The sequence below is a fragment of the Larus michahellis genome, chromosome 3 (assembly GCF_964199755.1).
Source record: "Larus michahellis chromosome 3, bLarMic1.1, whole genome shotgun sequence".
Lineage (NCBI taxonomy): Eukaryota > Metazoa > Chordata > Aves > Charadriiformes > Laridae > Larus > Larus michahellis.
In genome coordinates this window covers 125,562,818-125,581,005 of record NC_133898.1, presented here as the reverse complement: position 1 = coordinate 125,581,005, position 18,188 = coordinate 125,562,818, and the positions used below count along the sequence as shown (strand labels likewise).

The 18,188-nt window shown below is 44.6% G+C and overlaps 1 protein-coding gene across 1 annotated transcript in view; it reads left to right on the top strand.

The window, feature by feature from the left end:
- Positions 1–17,760, top strand: part of RUNX2 (RUNX family transcription factor 2) — a 165,271-nt gene extending 147,511 nt beyond the window's left edge. Inside the window, exon 5 of the mRNA XM_074582046.1 lies at positions 16,842–17,760. Within this exon, the coding sequence (XP_074438147.1) occupies positions 16,842–17,524 (683 nt within the window). The 3' untranslated portion in view covers positions 17,525–17,760. The remainder of the gene's footprint in view (positions 1–16,841) is intronic.
- Positions 17,761–18,188: the final 428 nt, after the last annotated feature.

Here is an 18,188-nt window from a genome sequence, read left to right as displayed (position 1 = left end):
GCTTGGCTAAGAGCGTGGCCAAAGCATCTTCCATCACTGGATCACTAATTTTAATTCAGCCCAAGGTGGTGGCTGTCAAAAATTATTACCATATGGTAAGCTGGTAAATTGCCACAAGAAAATGAGCTTGGTGGTCCCAGATTAGTTTCATATGGACAGGTGTCTACACCACAAAACCACCATCATAACTGCTACTAGCTGTTGGGTTTCAGAAGGGAGGTCCAGAACTGAACGGGCGGTGGTACCACAAGTGACGCTTCTAGAGGTGAGATCTCGAGGCCAGAGAGACGAGACTGTTTGTATCTGTTGAGGTGTTTCTTGACATGTGTGACAACTTCAGTTTCCTGAGCTGTCAACAACTAGTTTGGATTCTCCATCGTTGTTGTGGCAAGTGCTTTCTCTTACCTTTGCACAGAGGCCCTATCCCTCCCCTGCTTCTACCCCATTAAATAGATGCCACAAAAAATTTCAGTGCGGAGTGTGTATTGAAGGTATTAAGTTCAGACCACACATGTAGTCTTTAAGGTCTTTGGTATGACTTGGAAAAGCCTGCAGGAACACAGGACTGGAAGGACCTTCTGGGTCACTGATCCCAACCTCCTGCTATTGCAGGCTTTCGCTTTGCATAATCCTTTTGAAAAGCTGACTAATCTCCAAAAATGTGGACAATCACAGGAAACCTCGAAAGCCCTCTGTATAAAAAAAGTGTCAAATCTGTTTTGCACTTCTCTAACACCTTTCATCCAAAACTTGTAATGAGTTTTGCAAACATGGAGTTAAGAATTGCCATGCCAGTGAGGGGGAAGAATTATCCTTACTGTATTCGGGAGGGAGAATTTGGGAGACAGCAAAACTGTGAAGCAAATAGCAATTCTCATTCAGACAAAGGTTTTAGTGGCTTGAGGACTCTGGCTGCAATGGAGATATCCAAGTCCATACAACCAAATCGATTAGACAGCTAGGAATTAAAATCAGAGTTCCCGACTCTCTTTTTACCGATCTTTTAACGACTGAAAAACAGCCCAAGATTTTCCACCTGTCAGCCTCTTTCTAAAAGAAATAGATACTACACCCTATTTCTCATGTGGAATAAAATTAGCATCATCGTATATCATAGTTAAGTATACTCCAGGTGGGCAGGAGATTCTGTTATAATGAGGGAAGACCATCAGCAGCAGATCGCAGGGTTTTTTTAATCTATAGACGATACAGCCGAACCCTCAAAGAGAGATGAGCTTCCTGCATTTCCACATCATGAGAAAAAAGTAACTGAATTCGTCCTCAAACCCATGAAAGCACATATTCCTTCTGTAGGAAGAATGAATCCTGGGAAAAGTACTGTGTGGTATATTTCAGGGAAATATTTCACTTACACCTCTAAGCCAAATTCTACTCTCAGTCCCATTGACTCTTGACTCAATTTGACCTCTCTGATTTGCTAGCACATTTTTTTTAAACTTATAAATGTAATTGATGGCAGAGTATGGCCCTGGGGCTATTTATCTATCAGCAGATCATGGTATAGTTGTAAGGAATATCAACAGCATTAGGAAGTGGAGAAACCAGTGCCCACAACCTTGAAGCACCACTGCTTAGACACTGTTTCAGGTTACCGGTGCTAAGATAAGAAAACAGATCACCTTTGATCAACACATCTCATAGGGTTTTCTTAAAATTTGTTACTTTAGGGGCTGATCCCACGGTTAGATTGAATTGCTAGTTTGCTAAACGAATCTAATTCAGCACTGGAAGAGGGAATGCATGCAATCCTTACCTCTTGTGCAGAAGCTATGTTGGCAAAAGTTAGTAAAACTGTGCTTGTTTGCAAAGTATTTGGAGTTGAGGGTTCCTGGGAGGAAGCGAAATCCAGGATAAAGAGCAGGGTCCGAATGCTGATGCACCCAGTTGCACTGAGAAGGATCAGCCCCAAAGATCTGCAATACTTGGAGTAAGCAACTGGGAAGTTTGAAGGATTTTATTTGCCTCTATTGATAAAGGAAGGAAGAAAAAGAAAATGCAACTGGCTGTAGAGTAAGTTTTCTCAGGCGATGGCTGTTAGAATGGCTCATTTCATACAGCATCTCTACAGTACACATGTAAGAAAGAAAGACGAATCTGTGAATTCAAGCAAAATTCAAGGAACAGCTCTTTGGCGAATAGGTAGTGGGGCTTTCTTATTTTCCCAGAGTGTCTGTCCTCACAATGCATCAGGAAGTTTGGGGGTGAAAAGGAATGACCTGCAGAGAGAAGGGGAGCTTTCTGGGGCTCTGAGAGTATAGGCTTGCTGGCTCTGTAGAGATGCTTGGCGTTGCACTGGACTTTTGGTTTCCCAAAGCAGGCCTGGCCGTGAGTTGGTGGTCGTAAAATCATAGAATCATAGAATGGTTAGAGGTGAAAGGGACTTTAAAGATCATCCAGTTCCACCCCCCTGCCCTGGGCAGGGACACCTCCCACCAGACCAGGCTGCTCCAAGCCACATCCAGCCTGGCCTTGAACACCTCCAGGGATGGGGCAGCCACAGCTTCTCTGGGCAACCTGTTCCAGTGTCTCACCACCCTCACAGTAAAGAATTTCTTCCTAATATCTAATCTAAATCTCCCCTCTTTCAGTTTAAAACTGTTACCCCTCGCCTTATCGTTCCACTCCCTGATAGAAATTCCCACTCCATCTGTCCTGTAGGCCCCCTTTAGGTACTGGAAGGGGCTATAAGGTCTCCCTGGAACCTTCTCTTCTCCAAGCTGAACAAACAGCATCCCCTGCTAATGATCCCTTGGCCAGGAAAAGGGGATCTACAGCCCCCTGCACCTCTGTCCCTGACAGACTGACAAGTTTCCATGCCGCTCTAGGCCTCTAAGATCAGGTGCGTTTCCTTTGTAGTGCTCCCCAGTTATTTCTGTTACAAAAATGCTTTCTGTACTGATATATGGTGCGCTGGCAAAGAAACTCGTATGAACCAGGACGTTTCAGATGACAGTTCACATCTCACTTTTAGCTCGAGCTGCTGTGCAGGGAATATTCCGGCAGCCTGAGGAAGGGAACTGTACTACATGGTGTGCTCAGCAGGACTGGCAGATCTTACCCCCAAATGCTAGGTTTCACTGGCATCTGCCATAGCATGGTTACATATTTTTAAATCGCTTTAATCAGTTTCCTCTTTGAGATTTTTGTTTGCTGTATTTTTCTGTGACAGATTCACTTTTCTTCTTTCATCAGAGCCGTGCTAGTCAGAGATAGACGCGGAGCTTAAATTATTCTTCCTTAAGGTCAAGTTACTTGTACCGGGGATGTGTGCTCATTTGGAGGGTCCTAAAAATTGGGGTTTATACCTACTCTGGAAAGCTCAGCTTCAGGCAGCTTTTTCACAAATGCAGCTCCCAATATCCCATATTGGGATACGTGGTATGTGTTTAAACGTACCTGGTACGTGTTTAAACACTTTGCTGACTTTGGGCCTTGGAGAGCAGGGATAAATACCATATTTGGGGTTGTCTCTCAGCCCAAATTTTGAACATCCTGCAGAATGCAGTGCTTGGATTTCGTTATAAGTGACAAAATTCAGGATAATGACAATGTTTGTGTGCGCGTCTTGTCTGACTCACGGCACTGCTCCGCATTTGGATGCTCGATTCAAGCCCCGTCTCTAATTATAATGTCACCCAGGGAATGACCAAGTGCAGTACCTCTGTCTGACGTGCGCAGTGCTGTGTATTTTGTTCCAAACCTCTGCTGCTATTACATTGAAAGCACCAGCTGTAGCACAGGCTATGCCCGGATGATTTGGGGTTCTTGTAGTCATTTCCAAAGGCGTATCCACTTTCACCCTGCCCAGAGAGACTGAGCAGCAATGTTGTCTCTAAACGGGCTCCCTGTCTCTGTGGCAATATAATCAACATCTACGGGATAGATGTATAGATGGATAAAAGTGGTTTTTGGTTGGTTTTGTAGTTGTTTTTTTTTTGCCCTGGAAGACTTAATTCTCTCCTTTCTGAGGCAGGATCCTATGTGAGTTTACTCATTGACTCATTTATGGACTTCGGCAGCTGCACCTCGGCTCTTTCACATCGCTGCTTCGCCAGCCTGTCTCTCCTCACATTCCTGGTGGCGTCCAGGTTCCTTCTGACCTTGGTCTCCTCATAGCTCTGGGCTAGGGCAGACTACCCGACTCACAGTCCTTGTTAAAGACTAAATGCTGTCTTTTTACAGCTCATTTTCTTTCCATGATGTTAATCAAGCAGTCCTCCTTTTACAAGGCAGCTGACCCTTTGGTCTTTCTTCCTCTTGGCGCGCTGAAGATTCCCCATGCTGCCAGAATCCCCCTCCTTCCCCTTTTTAAGGCAGTCCCATACATGAAGTAAGCGGCTCCCCCAGAAAAGAGAGAAGCTTCTTGACATAGAGGGAAGCCTTCCCTGACAAGGGTGCACGTATTGTGTCCTTAAAAAACTTCCTCTTACCATTAAAATACACTATGGGAGATATCTGTGTATTTCTATTAGAGATGAGTCCAAACCATGAGGCTGGATCCGAACTTAGTCAAACGATGGGGTTGCTTAAAGTCGGGAGTACGGATCTCCATGTGTGCTTTTTGGCTTGAGCTGCTCTCCTGTTTGCACAGCGTCACACAAAGGGCATCACCGCGCTGGTGGGAAAGCTGCTGACACAACTAAGAAACCGAGTGGTAAAGGCTTGTCATCAAAACCAACAAACCTGAAGGCAAAACCTGGTGGCGTGAGTAATTGCGACCCCCTGCCCAGCCACACGGAGCAAACTTTCTCTTCTCAATAATCACCAGGTTTTATGAAAGAAAAAAAAAAAAATGAATTGCAGATGAAGCAGAGCGCAAAATTTCCCTGCATTCCTCTTACTGGGGAAAAAGAAAAAAGTCTCCTTCTTTGGACGTAGTCTGTGTATGTCTTTGCTGTGTACCGAGCTGCAAACGGTGGCCTCTCATTTCATTAATTGACAAACACCATCCCCTAAACCTTTCCAGACACAGTCATTTTATTTTCTCAGGTTTACTCAGTGGTTCTTACTGAGGTTTACATTTTTCCACGCATGTGCTGAGAATAAACTTGCCTCTACGATCTCATCTCTTGTGCTATGAGAAGTTTTGATAATGTAATTCATGAGCAACTTCATTTGCTGGGTCTTTTTCTTTTTGCAAGTCTCCTGGCTTTGGCTATTTACTCCTCTCTTTGCAGCAAACTGCCCTGTTTCCCAAATACCACAGGACTTTCTGAACTGCAGCATTTCATTCCATTTGTCTCTCTTTTTAAGGGGCTGATCTGTCTTAAAGAAATTTTTCTCATTTAAAAATAATTTTGCTGTGGTTTTACAGTCAGCATGGTTCCCCCCCCCAAAAAAAAAAAACAAACAAAAAAATCCCTGCAGGCCTATTTCCTCTCCTTCTCCCATGATTACACTGGTGTAATGACACTGATGCCAATGGAATTATTCCTGTTTTACTCTGGTATATTTGAGACCAAGGTCTGTAGGATGGGACGTACTCAACACCTTCACAAAATCCTATGGGGGACTGGGCCAGAAGGGTATCTCCATCTATCAAAAGTGGTCTCAAAGTGTTTTTTCATCTTCAGTCTCTCAAAGAGAGGAATATAATCATCCACCAGCAGGACGCAACAACCCCCAGGGTGACATCGAGCAATAGGTTTCACGTGGAGAACAAGGCAAAAGCAGCACAACACGGCCCTTTAGGAATGTAAGCAAGGACTACAGTGTCCAGCCGAAATTAGTGTTACTATTTGCCTCGTGGAAACGCTTGGGAAGCCCAGCCAAATGCAAGGCTCCAGCCTACTAGAGCCGCCGCAGTGAGGGCAGTCTCTGTTCCCCAGCGCTTGCAGTCCCAGTAACAAATAGCAATCAGACCGCGGGCCAGCGAGAAGTTGAGCCAGGCAGAACTAAAATATCCCTGTTGGAGTGCGGTCCCATGAGGCCAGTGTTATGTCTTAGCAGAAACAAAGAGAAGAGCACATTTCCAGTCTCAAAGACTTCTCTGTCCCATTAAGGAAAACTCCAGACTACAATTAGAAAAAAAACAAGAAAAAAGAGACGCAGACGCAATGCGCCAGTTTGCATCCAAAATGCGGCCTAAAAAAAGAGGGCATGCTCCCAGGAGAAGGCTGTGAGCACCCTCTTGGGCTGACGGCTCCGGCTACCTTGCTCAGGAGGGTGGGAACGCGACCCCAGAGAGAGAGAACATCCCTCCCCCAAACCCAGAGCCGCTGGGTAAATATTGACTCAGAGCGAGGAGTGGCTGAATCACTCCTTCCTGCCCTGCCGAGGTGTCTCCCTCCACCCAGCCAGCGTCCAAGCCCACCCTGCACAGCCCATAATATGACGGGAGTTGGTACCCGTGGTGATCAAAGGATGTGGACTCAGACGGAGAGACAAGAATGCCTCTGTTTGTGCAGGGCTGACGTGTTTGTTTGCTCTCTGAGTGGGCAACGTCTCCTCCAGTTGGTTATTTAGGAGGACACGTGGTGGGAAGGGTGGGTAGGTGAAGGGACGAGGGACTGGGTGACGTTCTTCCATCCTTGTCATGTGCATCAGACCCCAAATTCTCTGACTGCTGGTACACAGCTGGTAAAGGTGTTGTGCCGTACGCTGTTCGTGGTAAAGCAAGGGCCTGGGTTCATGAAATCGTTGCCCCGAGGTGCATTGAAGCAACAGCAAATTTGTGACAAGGGGTAGGAAAAAGTCCAACTGTCTCAGTTGTCCAACCGTTGACAGCGCAGGATTCAACGATAGGATGAAAAGATCTGGATCATATCTCTAGATCTATTCAGTTCCTAATCTAAGGGTATTAAAGCAAAGCACAGGGAAGACCTGGGAGCCCATTGGCGGTGACCACTGACTGGAGATGTGAGTGGGTGTCATGAACATCTGGGTGGCTACTGGCTTGTATAATTGGACTGGGCGTAGGGGAAGGCTGAGTTTACTGTTGCAAGCACAGGTCTGGGTTTCATTTCAAGTCTGCTGCAGATTTCCTAACTGGGTCACTGTGCCAGCCTGTAACACAGAAATTACATGTTCCGCCTGCACCAAGCTGTCACAAGGCTCAAGGCCTGAAGGTTTCAAAACTGGTTGAAGATCTCCAAGAAAAAGGGCTGTGTAAGAAAGAGCATACGCTATGGATCTCTTTGTATACGCTACATTACCAAAAGCGCTGTATTTATATATTTCAAAACTGGGCACTGGGTTACATTTTCATTCCCCAGTACAAAGGCAAATACATTCCAAACAAAGCAATGTTGTTTCAACAAAGCAAGGGTTGAAATCTCTCCAGGGCTTCATTCTGTCTCATTTAGATCGGGCATAAGATCTTAAAGCAGAGTTTAGTGGTCGGCCGATCATGTTCCTCTGGGAAATGACAGAGTGGTAATTCAAAAAGGGTAGTGAAGTACAGCATTGTCTTGGTCTGCAGGACTGTTCTTCAATAAAACCAGCGGCTCACCCAGCTTACAGGAGAACATTTTGTTCCAAAGGAGCTGTGGCTCTTCATTAAACAAAAGAATTCACCTCCGGCTAGACTTGGGTGTAAAATGAAAATGTTGTTGGAGACAAAATGTCTTTGTGAAGACAGCATTTCCATGATGCCTGCCACGATTGCCCGGGCATATCTAGCAGTTGAAATGAAAGGACGAGAGGTACGTCTCCAGGGCACCGAATCAGCATTTCTTAAAAATTTTTTTCAGGCTTGGGAGGTGGTTTCATTTCAGGCCAGGGGCCCCAAGGAGGAGATAAGCAGCCTGGGTCCCATCTGGCCATGGGCTGGCACTCACCCACTCTGCAGTGAGGACCCAGATTCAATCACAAGTGAATTGAATCTTTCAGGACTTTCCCGAAAGCCTTTCCTTAGAGTAAACAAGTTCTCCCGTGCCTGACACAGGAGATTGGGAAAGAATCCCAGGGTATCTAAATACAAAAAATTATGAGATATGCCTCCGACCCTCCTGACACACTTGGGAAAGTTCACAAATAGCAAAGATGCAGTAGGGTCATTCAGGGAAATAATTCATGTCCAGACTGGCATAACTCAGGTGTTCAGATATGGCTGTTTCCCCCCTAGATTTACTCCGTAGGAAAGATATAGCCTATGCGGTTCCTCAGTGTATGAAGATGAGAAAAAGCGCCTCAGGCTATGCAGTTTCAGGGGATTTTCATTACAAGATTATTTTCCAAAAAATGGCACCATCCCACTGAGGATGAAGCATGCTGGGAAATATATGACAATTTAATGAATTCCATTAGTTCATTCCTACTTTTGTTGTATACTTAAGGCAAGATCATTCCCTTGTCATCTTCAGATCACCTAGGGACTCTTTATTGTACAGCCAAAGTGTCCATCTTTAGCTTGACAAGATTTTTTGGCCTGCAGACTCTTAGGCAGTGCAACAGCCGAGCTAATCTTGCTTAAACACTCTCTTGCGCTATGTCTAATCATGGCCTCCTACTCAGCCTCTCTCTCTTTCACCCAAACATTGATCACCAAGGAGGGCCAACAGCCTTGTTTCTGCTCGAGATGGGACAAGCACTCTTTTTCATCACCTCTTCCATTTAAGTACTGGGTTTCCAGGGCCTGAGAAATGGTACAAGATAAGGAACACTGGCCCATTGGTCTGTTATGGGTTAAAATTCCTATGTAGACTCTAAGGCTTAGCAGAAACGTTGTGCTGGGGCGGTCAGATGGTAAATAACCGGGAAAAGATATGGTTACTGTGCTTGAGTGGGGAACATTGCTGTGACCAGCCTTTGGGAGGGACAATTCAGCTAAAGTATAACATGGCAAAGGTTCAGGGTAACTCATTGCGGATGTAGTTTGTTTCATTAATCGTGCCAAGAAGAGCCATGAGGTGTAGGCAACAGAGGCCTGTCCACTGCTGGCTGAACAATGTCCTTGCTGGACGTTCTGTAGGAACCTGAAATCTCATTGACTCATGTGTACTGAATTTCCAGACTTGACTCACTGGCTACTAAAACCATAAGATTGCATGGTGTGTCTCGTATTTTTCCTGGAACAAAAAGAGCTGGTTAATATAACTACATTTGGTTAATTAACATCTGAATCTATTTTGAAATCTCCAGAGCATATATGTAAAGAACTTAAACTAATCTCAAACCAGCAAAGAAGAAAAAAAAAAACAAACCCTGAACTGTCTGGAACTTCAGGATTCGTTTCTATAGTGTTCCTGGTTGCCTCAGACTTTGGGCATACGGCAAAAGATACACATCTTCTGTGTCTCTAAGTACCTGCTGAATTTCATGTGATCATGGACTTATTGTAGGGCCACGTGTGGCAGGAAGTGCTATTGAGAAAGGTACAAAGAGTAGATACACAGGTGGTTTCAGAGGAAATGCTATCTGGCTGATTAGTATCAAAAACCTGCTGTGTAAATGGAAAAACTTCCTCACACGATGCAAAACTAACCTGAGAAACTCATTGCTATAGGAGTTAATCAAGACCAAAACCTTGCCAAAGAACAAGAAAAGAGAAAAGAAGAAGAAAAAAGAAAAAGAAAAAAAAAAAACCAACAGGAAAAATAAAAATAATAAAAAAGCAGAGGGGATGTTTACAAGGCTAATAAGAACATAATAAGGACGTTTAGAAACACAATAGTACTTATTAAGGAAAGAAAACAAGACTCTTAGAAGAATTAAACATGTTGGAAAGGCTATCTGCTTCAAGACAGGAAAAACCTTTTGGTGAAGATAATGGCCAGATTCAAAGACGTAATGAAGTACCAGCTCCACTTTCAGTTGTAGTCCATACAGTTGCAGTCCATTTCGAGCCTGATCTTAAATCAAATTTACTGGCCTGCATTATATAAAAGGTGATCGTAGACAGTGGAAACATCTGTCCTGGGCCAAAAACCTGATTCATTAATGGAACGTCGAGAAAATTTCCTACGGCAGACAATGGCATAACTGTTACTGACGGCTTTTTGATAGATTCCCTTGTGGCAGCATTTACTGACCATTGACAGAGGCAAAACACAGGACAAAATGGACAACGTGGTCTGATGAATTATATTGCTTTCTTCTCCTTATTGTTTCTTGTCGGCTACCTGGAAGTAGCTTTCAGTATTATTTTAGTTTCAGAGGACTGAAACACTCTCTCCAGGCACTTCTCCGTCCTCAGTAAGTTTCTGGGAAGGGAAGCACAGGAGGGTGGAGAAGAGAAGACGTCCTTGCATGGCTATGGGGAGCGCTGGGCAGGCAGTCTCCTTAAACACAACGGATTTTCCTGCTGTGCCTTATTTCTGCGCTGCAAATGGGAGGGAAAAAAAAATCATCCCCAATTTAAGAAGATGCGTTGATAGAGGGGTAGGATAAAGGAGCCATCAGAGGACTTCTGTCCAGGCATTTCATTTTTCATGTATTTCATTCTGGCTCCCATAAAGTGCAGCCAGTGTGAGACTCGTCTGTGCAGTGTTTTGAGCACAGCGGGAAAAATGTGTTAGGCAATGAATATTGTCATGAGGAATTGCCTGCTGCCCAACAATATTACCTCTCCAACGTGCCTACCTCCTCTTTTCCTGTTCCCTCCCCACGCCGAGATGTCAGGGCATCCTTAGGGACTCTTCTTTCGGGAAAATAACAGGAGCTGCTGATCACTTCAAAAAGTCTGGCTTTGTCCCATAGGTGTCAAAGAAGGACCTCAGGTTCCTGGAAAATCTGGTCCCAAATGAGTGTAAAAATGCACATTTTGTCAGGAAGTGAATAAAATCTCACTGAAATTAAGCCAGGGACAAAGATGAAAAAGCAGATGGCCCATGACAAACTGTGAGAACAAATTTGTTCGCATGACATGGGAATAAGTATGTACTCATAACAGACTATTACTCAAGAAATTTTGAAAGAGCACAACTCCACAGGAGTCATAACGTGATTAGTCACATAAAGCCCAGTCCAGCTAGGCCTGGTGTGTTATACCTGAAAGAAGAGAAACAGAGCCCAATTAAAAAAAAAAAAACACACACAAAAAAAAAAACCCCAAAAAAACCAAAGAAAAGTATTCCGAAGAGATGCATGGTTTTATGAAGTCAGAAAAACTCGTAAGCGATTTGAAATCTGTAGAGTAGCTCGTGGATTGCAATTAGGTTGGTTAAAAGCAAGAGGGCAGAGGAAGAAGCCTTGCTGAAGTGACTCAACCAGTAGGTTTTTAATTTGACAGCACAGAGACGGACTTGGGTATTTTTGGTGAAACGTCTCAGACTCTGGGACAGACTTTGTCACGTGCCCCATTACAGCATGGTTCTGGTAATCTACAATTATTTCTGAAATATTTTTTTTTTTATTATTATTTTTTATTGTGGGAGCGACGAGTGGGAATGAGCTCCAAAACCAGAGCAATAGGGCTGATTTTTAAATTAATAATTCGTACAAGGCCCCTGATCTTGAGTGGGCTTATTTAATTACATGAAATCACCTTTGTCATTGAAGATTGCAATACCTTGGTATATATGATATTTTGGGATATCTCCATGTATCCAGAGAGGAGCGGATTCCTAGGATATAAAAGTGATTTGCTTTATCTAAAAAAAGAATTAACAATTAGCTTGCCTAATGCTTTGATGAATTTTCCACGCATTTCCAAGCTGCTCAACCAAAAACACATCAGTGTTCAGAGCTAGTTTAGATTTTTGCCAAAGAAAAGATACTAGAGACAACATCTAGAACCAAATTCAGTTTCTGAAATCACGCATACGCAAACACGGATCCTGAAGTGCTCACACGGATGTTTTTGTTCATTCCTATTCTACTGTAGTGTCCGGTAGTCTCCTTGCTCAATGCTGTAATTTAATCCCTTCTAAACTTGATTTACAGCTGGAAGCCCTTCTAAGCTTGGCTGCGGACCAGCAGTGGGAAGCAATGCCACTCTGTACCTGAATCAACCCTGAGCAGCGCAGGAGGGATGGCTCCGGATTCAGATCCCAAAGACGGGCTTTGTCGGTGCAAAAGCAGTACCGCCCTCGCTTACGCAGACGTTGCTATTGGACTTTCATTTACCACAGACTGTTAGGACTTCAGTTTCACTTCTTGCCAGACAGAGGGGACAGGCGTATATTTAGACTTTCTTGGGAAGCAGCTGCAAAACGAAGTGGGAGTGCATGCACGTGCTGGGTCGCACAGGCGCACAGGCACACGCTGCTGGCTTCAGAGCAACTTCATAGACCCGAGCAGAAAGGATGGTGCACCAAGGCCTCCTGCAGGTTGCTGTATCACTGAAGGGATTGCATTACTCATTTCAACATCTTAACATCCTTATCATCAAAATGGGTTGTTCAGTGCTGACTCACTTGAAAGATTATCACCTTCTGAACCACTAGCTCATTTCTTGAAGCACTCTAGGGGTCCAAGTCTCCACTCTCTTTCACGTTAAAACTTATCTCCATGGTTTTATGCCTTCCACGGGAAGACAGAAGCAACACTACCCATCTACTCTTCTGATGTGATAGGAAATTACTTGCTACGTCTCTCAATAAAGTGAGGAATCCAGCTCACCCAACTTTCAGCCATGTAGAAGTTAGTCAGCCCATCGAAGATGGTTGACTTAGTCCTCCAAGTAGTGCTGGAAGGCAGGGACACTCCAGAGTGTGATCCTCCCACCCTTCTTAGGGACCTGATAACTTGGGATGTCTTGTCCCCAGAGGTCCTTCTTTCCCTGCTGGAGCCAGGACGACTGCTTTGCACTAGGTTCCAGCTAAATGGCTAATGTTAGATGAGCTGAATCCCATGCAGTGCGTTAGCCAGTGGGAAGTCATGTCCTTGTTTTTCCCTTAAGGTTTCTCCTTCACAGACCTTTCCCTTGTTAGCTGACAAGACTAAGAAATCAGAGTTTGCAGCAATTTGGCTGCAAGGCAGATGAAATCAGTAGTCAAACAAAAGCAGCTAAGATAGATAGCCAAGACTGCCTGAAAACTTAAATGCATGCTCTTCTCATACAGATGAATGCATTTAAAATAAGTTTAGTTTCCCCATTCTCAAAGGGCAGACCATTAATCTTTTGGTAACATCCATCACCATGGGAAGGACAAGCACCAGGAATCCTCTTCTGGAGGTGCTCCTCTCCTGTCTCCTATTATTTTATGACCTGGCTTATTTTTAGTCCTGTGACTTTTTAACACCCCAAGGTCCTCTCAGAGGTGACAGCACAGAAGTTTTCCCTATTACTTGCAAATAGGTAACACAAAGATGTGCGACTGCTTTCTACTTGGGAGACCTGTAGTAGATCCGGAGGGCAGTGAATGTCAGGCATCCACCATTTCTAAGCTGGGCACTCACCCATCTTATATTTATGCATCTGGTACAGGAGTTCTCTTTTAAAATGTAAGAATTTTCAGTGCATGGCATCCACATCCAAGTTAGTTATCCTACATTATTCCCATCAAAGAGATGAGGACAAATCTTTCTCATTCTGACAATAAAGAGGTGATGCTAGACCTATTTAATCCACTGACTGTGAAGAAAGGCTAGAGAACTAGACAAGATGTAGACATCTGTACCGCAGACTGCTAAAGCTAAAGGTGACGTGAATCCCATCTCGGTAAACAAGTTCCCCTAAAGGATAAGGCCAAGCTTCCTATGCACTCAGCAGAAAGAAGAGAGTGACTCTGAGTCTGTTCAGAGAGATACAGCCTATATGTCTTCCCTTTAGGGGCTTTCCCTCTATATACTGCATAGAAAATGCAGGTGCTTTCAGGGAATTTCTTCACTGGGCGTTCACAGTTCAGTTGTTTAGATTAATTGGATCCCAACCAATCAGGGTTTCCAGAGTCCTGGATTAACTACCCTAACTGGAGAAATACCTTTTCTTCTAAGCTACAAGCCTTCCTTGAAGAGTCAGTCTTTGTAAGTAGGAGCATGCTCTAGCACCTACCCATCTTCTGTAGGCTGGGTGTACTAGGGGATGCTAAATCCATGCGCAGGTGGGTTGATATGTTTAAGGAAAGTCACTCTACTTGTTCTAAGCACCTCGTCTTCAACATTTATTTTCTCTGCAGGCATCCATCCAATCCCACTTAGCTACAGCTCCGTCTAGATACAGATCTAACATCCCCATAAATGAGTGTGCACCTGGATGCACCAGTTAAGAAGAATCTCTTTCTGCTGGGGCCGTACAAAAAAGTGAAAAACACAAACACTAGAGTTGTGACGGGTTGCAACATTCAGATAAAACAAACAAAGATAGAGAGGAAGGAAATAAATAGAATCACCCGGTTGTATACAATAAGCAACTACAGTAGCTTGCTCCATGCTTCATTGTGCTTAGGACTTCCATATTCCTGGGCTTTCTCAAACGTGCCCTAGCACTTTTGTCCATGGAGAAAAAATTATTGACCCTAGCCAGCCCTGCTTTGAGCAGGGTTTGAGACTAGAGAGTCTCCAGAGGTCGCTCCCAACATCAGTGATTCTGTCATTCTGCAATTTCCATCATCATTTTGGGTCTTTGGATATCGAACAGTTGAATCAGATCCTGTCCAGACGAGCAGTCATTCTGGGTGCACAGACTGCACTGTGTCAGCTGTGCACATTCCCGGCCATTGATCTGGGCAGTGCAACAGCTTCCACATGTCCTGGATACGCCAGGACCCCTGAACGGGTGCCCAGACGTCCATGTGGAATTTTTTAGATGGCAGTATGGGAGCCTGATCAAGCTGAGCAAGATACATTTAAAAGGCTGCATGGCATAAATAAATTTTACGGGGGGATTAAGGGGATGACAAAGCTGTGGCTTCTGATAGGGAAGCCACGCTGTTTGGAAAGATTGCAGCCAAAAGAAGAATCTTTGGTGACCAGATTTTTGACTCTACTTTTGTAGAGGTTTTTTGTAGTTTTGTAGTTATTAGTTAGCATTCCTTTTATTTTAACCTCAATTATTCTTTAACCATTTAAGAATCATTTGTGACAGTTATTTGTCACAGTGCTAAACCAGATTGCGACCAGGTTTGTTGAGCTTCCTCTGCTCTCCAATGTATGGAAAAACATTACACTTAATTTGGTTCGTTTGGGCAGTGCAGACAGGGATTAGCCGTGCTATGTATGGACCATAAACAGTGTTCTGGTTAACGCTACAGTTGAGCCAAACCTGAACCTTTCATCTCACCCTTTGCAAACTTTGGTGGTTTGGATGGAAATTGAACCTGGACTTGAACTGTGCTTTATTTTTGTTTTTGTTTTGAAAAACCAAAGCCCAATCAATAACACTTTGGAAACCCATCATCCAGCATCCTCAGCCCACCTCTGGTGAACAGGGATCGAGCGCCCGGGTAGGCAGGGACTTTGTGTTGGGAAGAAAGCCAATATACAAAGGAAGGAAACTGTTTCAAGGAACTTGCAGTAACTTTCCATAAAAATCTCAGGGACATAAGGGCATGCTGAATTTTGTGTCATAATCCCCTCCAACCAACATGTGCGTTTGGCTAGGGAAAACATGGAGGTCCCACGTGGAACAAAGATGGACTTTTGTTGGCTGCATGTCCGATAGGTTTGGTGTTAGAAATTACAGGGAAAAGCCTTCATTTGCTTTTGACTCACAGTTTCAGTTTGCTATCTGGAATACCAAACCAGCCAGTAATGGAAACGGATTTCTCACATCAGATTTTTTAGATGCCAGAAATAATAACAGTATGGTGTTAACACCTCGGTACTTGGCTTTCTCTAGGCTGTCTTAACCTAGATAAATCTATTAATTTGTGTCTTTGAATCCACAGCTGTGCCTTAAAATTTGCACTTAATTGCAGCAGAAGTAGTTTTAAAATCCATCTTTCTTACACTGACCATTCCTGTAGCATCTCACCACCTTCTGTATAATGTGTTCCCAAGGCTAAAATAAAGATCTACAGCACGGTATAGTAATTCCACTTATGCAGATCTTTGAGGCTGTTGAGTTGCTAACATTTCCTATTATATTTCTGGCTTCCAAAATTATTTTAAAAATAGAATTGTCCTTACCATACAGTATTTACCAGCTGGGCACAGTGGGTATGACACCTGGGACCCTAGTGTGGCTCTCCAAGTCTTTGCATATCCCCCAGAGGCTGCTCTATCATCCTAGACTGTATATGTTGGACACAGTCCAAGCAAGTATGTTTCTAATGACTTTAGTGGACATTGGATGAGGTCCACTGAACTGTTTGCAAGATGGCATAGGCGTCAATCCGGGATGCCTGACGTCAATTTCTTTCTGTCTCTTCTTTGTTGATTTTCGTAGCTGAAGTTGCTAATTATCTACAGGCAGGGATCTACGTCTAAGTTTAATTGTGTGAATTCTGTCATGCTTCCACACAAAAAATAAAATTATTGAAGATTTTAAGCCATCAACTAGCTCTTACTGTTTCTGGTGTTGACCTGTCCATTCAAACCAGAATGTTGAAAACTGGGACCCTCCCTGAAGCAGCAATTAACTTTGGCTCCGGCAGCAGCCGTCCAGCCCTCACATCTCCATGGGAGATCTGAGTCAGTTAGGACATTGCCATCATTCCATGACTGGCCAGGAAAATACAGTAGGTAATTCACCAGCTAATGCATACCTATGAGACGTCAACCAAAAAAATGTTAAGGCCTGTCCACAGGCTTTATGAAGAATGGGAGTGGAAAGATAATTTAGATTTATAATGTTAAACTGCATGTTTACCTACAGTAAGCTCTTGTCTTTGAGTATGTCTGTTTTTTTCTAATTGGCCTACAGAGGGTATCACTACCAGCTGGTGAAATTCCTCATTTCATCAAAAAGGCCTAGTCCCACTGAAGTGACAGGAAGCAACAGTCCATGTATGTAATTACACTTGTGAATCAAGGCTCATGATGTGTCTTCCTTGCAGACTCCGACCCTTGCACGCCTGATGCTCCACCTGCTGCCACTTCACCACCAACCTCTGAAGAACCTGGACCTTTCACAGCTCCAGCATCACCCTCCTCTTCCTCTGACGCTGGTACTGCATCATTTTCACCACCATTACCTGCCTGTGTTGCAGCCTTACATCCCAAACCACCTCCTATTTCACCATCAACATCTGCTTCTGCTGCCACTGTTCACCCTGGACTCCCTTCTCTTCCTGCACCACCCACCTCTACTCCATCCCTGCACCCTGGACTTTATTTGCCCATAGTTCCACCAGGCAGTGCCACCCACCTCATCAACTGGCTGCCCTTCCTCGCTTCTGCAACGCTGGCCACCATTCAAGGGAAGGAGGAAGACCTGCCACCTGTAAGAACGAGCTCCCTGGAAGGCATGAAGTGTTGCAGCAGCACACCCCCACACTCCTCCCATGATGGAAATCCCCAGGGGGAACCCATGGGAGACAGGGCTCCGGGGGCTCCTTCCTCACCGCTGGCTGCCCATGCCATGCCCCCAAGCTCCGAGCAGGCGTCGGGGAATGTAAGCGACATCCTGGCAGAGCTGCGGACCATGAACAGCCATCTCTCCGTCATCGCCCGAGCCCTGACGCAACTGGCATCGACGCTGGCACCGCAGCAGGATGCGCGTGGCACCCCACCTCCTTAGCACCAGGCTCTGGACCATCGCACCCTGCTCACAGGGGCTGGCGTTGGCCGGGGACAGCCCATGGTGGAGGTAGGGTGAAGGAAAGGGACTCTACCCAAATCTGTCCACACCATCTCTTCCAGTTCGCTGTGCTCTCTGACACCGACCACGTCTCCCCAGTGGCTTTCTCTGTTTGTTTGTTTATTTCCTCCTTGTAAATGGCTGCATATATTAAAAAATAGTTTTGTGGTCTTGTTAATAAAATTGTTTATATTTCTTGCATTCCTTTCAGATGCGCTCTCTCCCCTCCTCTCACCCACTAACCACACGAGCACTGGTAGGAATCGGTGAGGTCTTGCCCAGTGAATGTGGAGAATCTGAAGTAGCGAGAAGTTACCCATGAAAAAATGCTCGGGGAGGTGACAAAACCCCTCTGAGCAACGTGGGGGGACACAGAGAGGAAAGAACACAATAAAACTCTGAAAAATTTTCCTATTTCTCTCCCTCCACGCTGCGTGGCACGGCTCTGTAGAAGTCGGAGCCCTTCCTGGTGTACTAAATCTCAGGGGTTATTGTAATTACGGGCACAGGTAAAGGCCGTGATAAATCGTTCAAAATACAATGCAGATTAGTTGTCTGAGCAGTACTTGGTCTGAACAGCTGCTAAACAGCCTCATCAACCTCT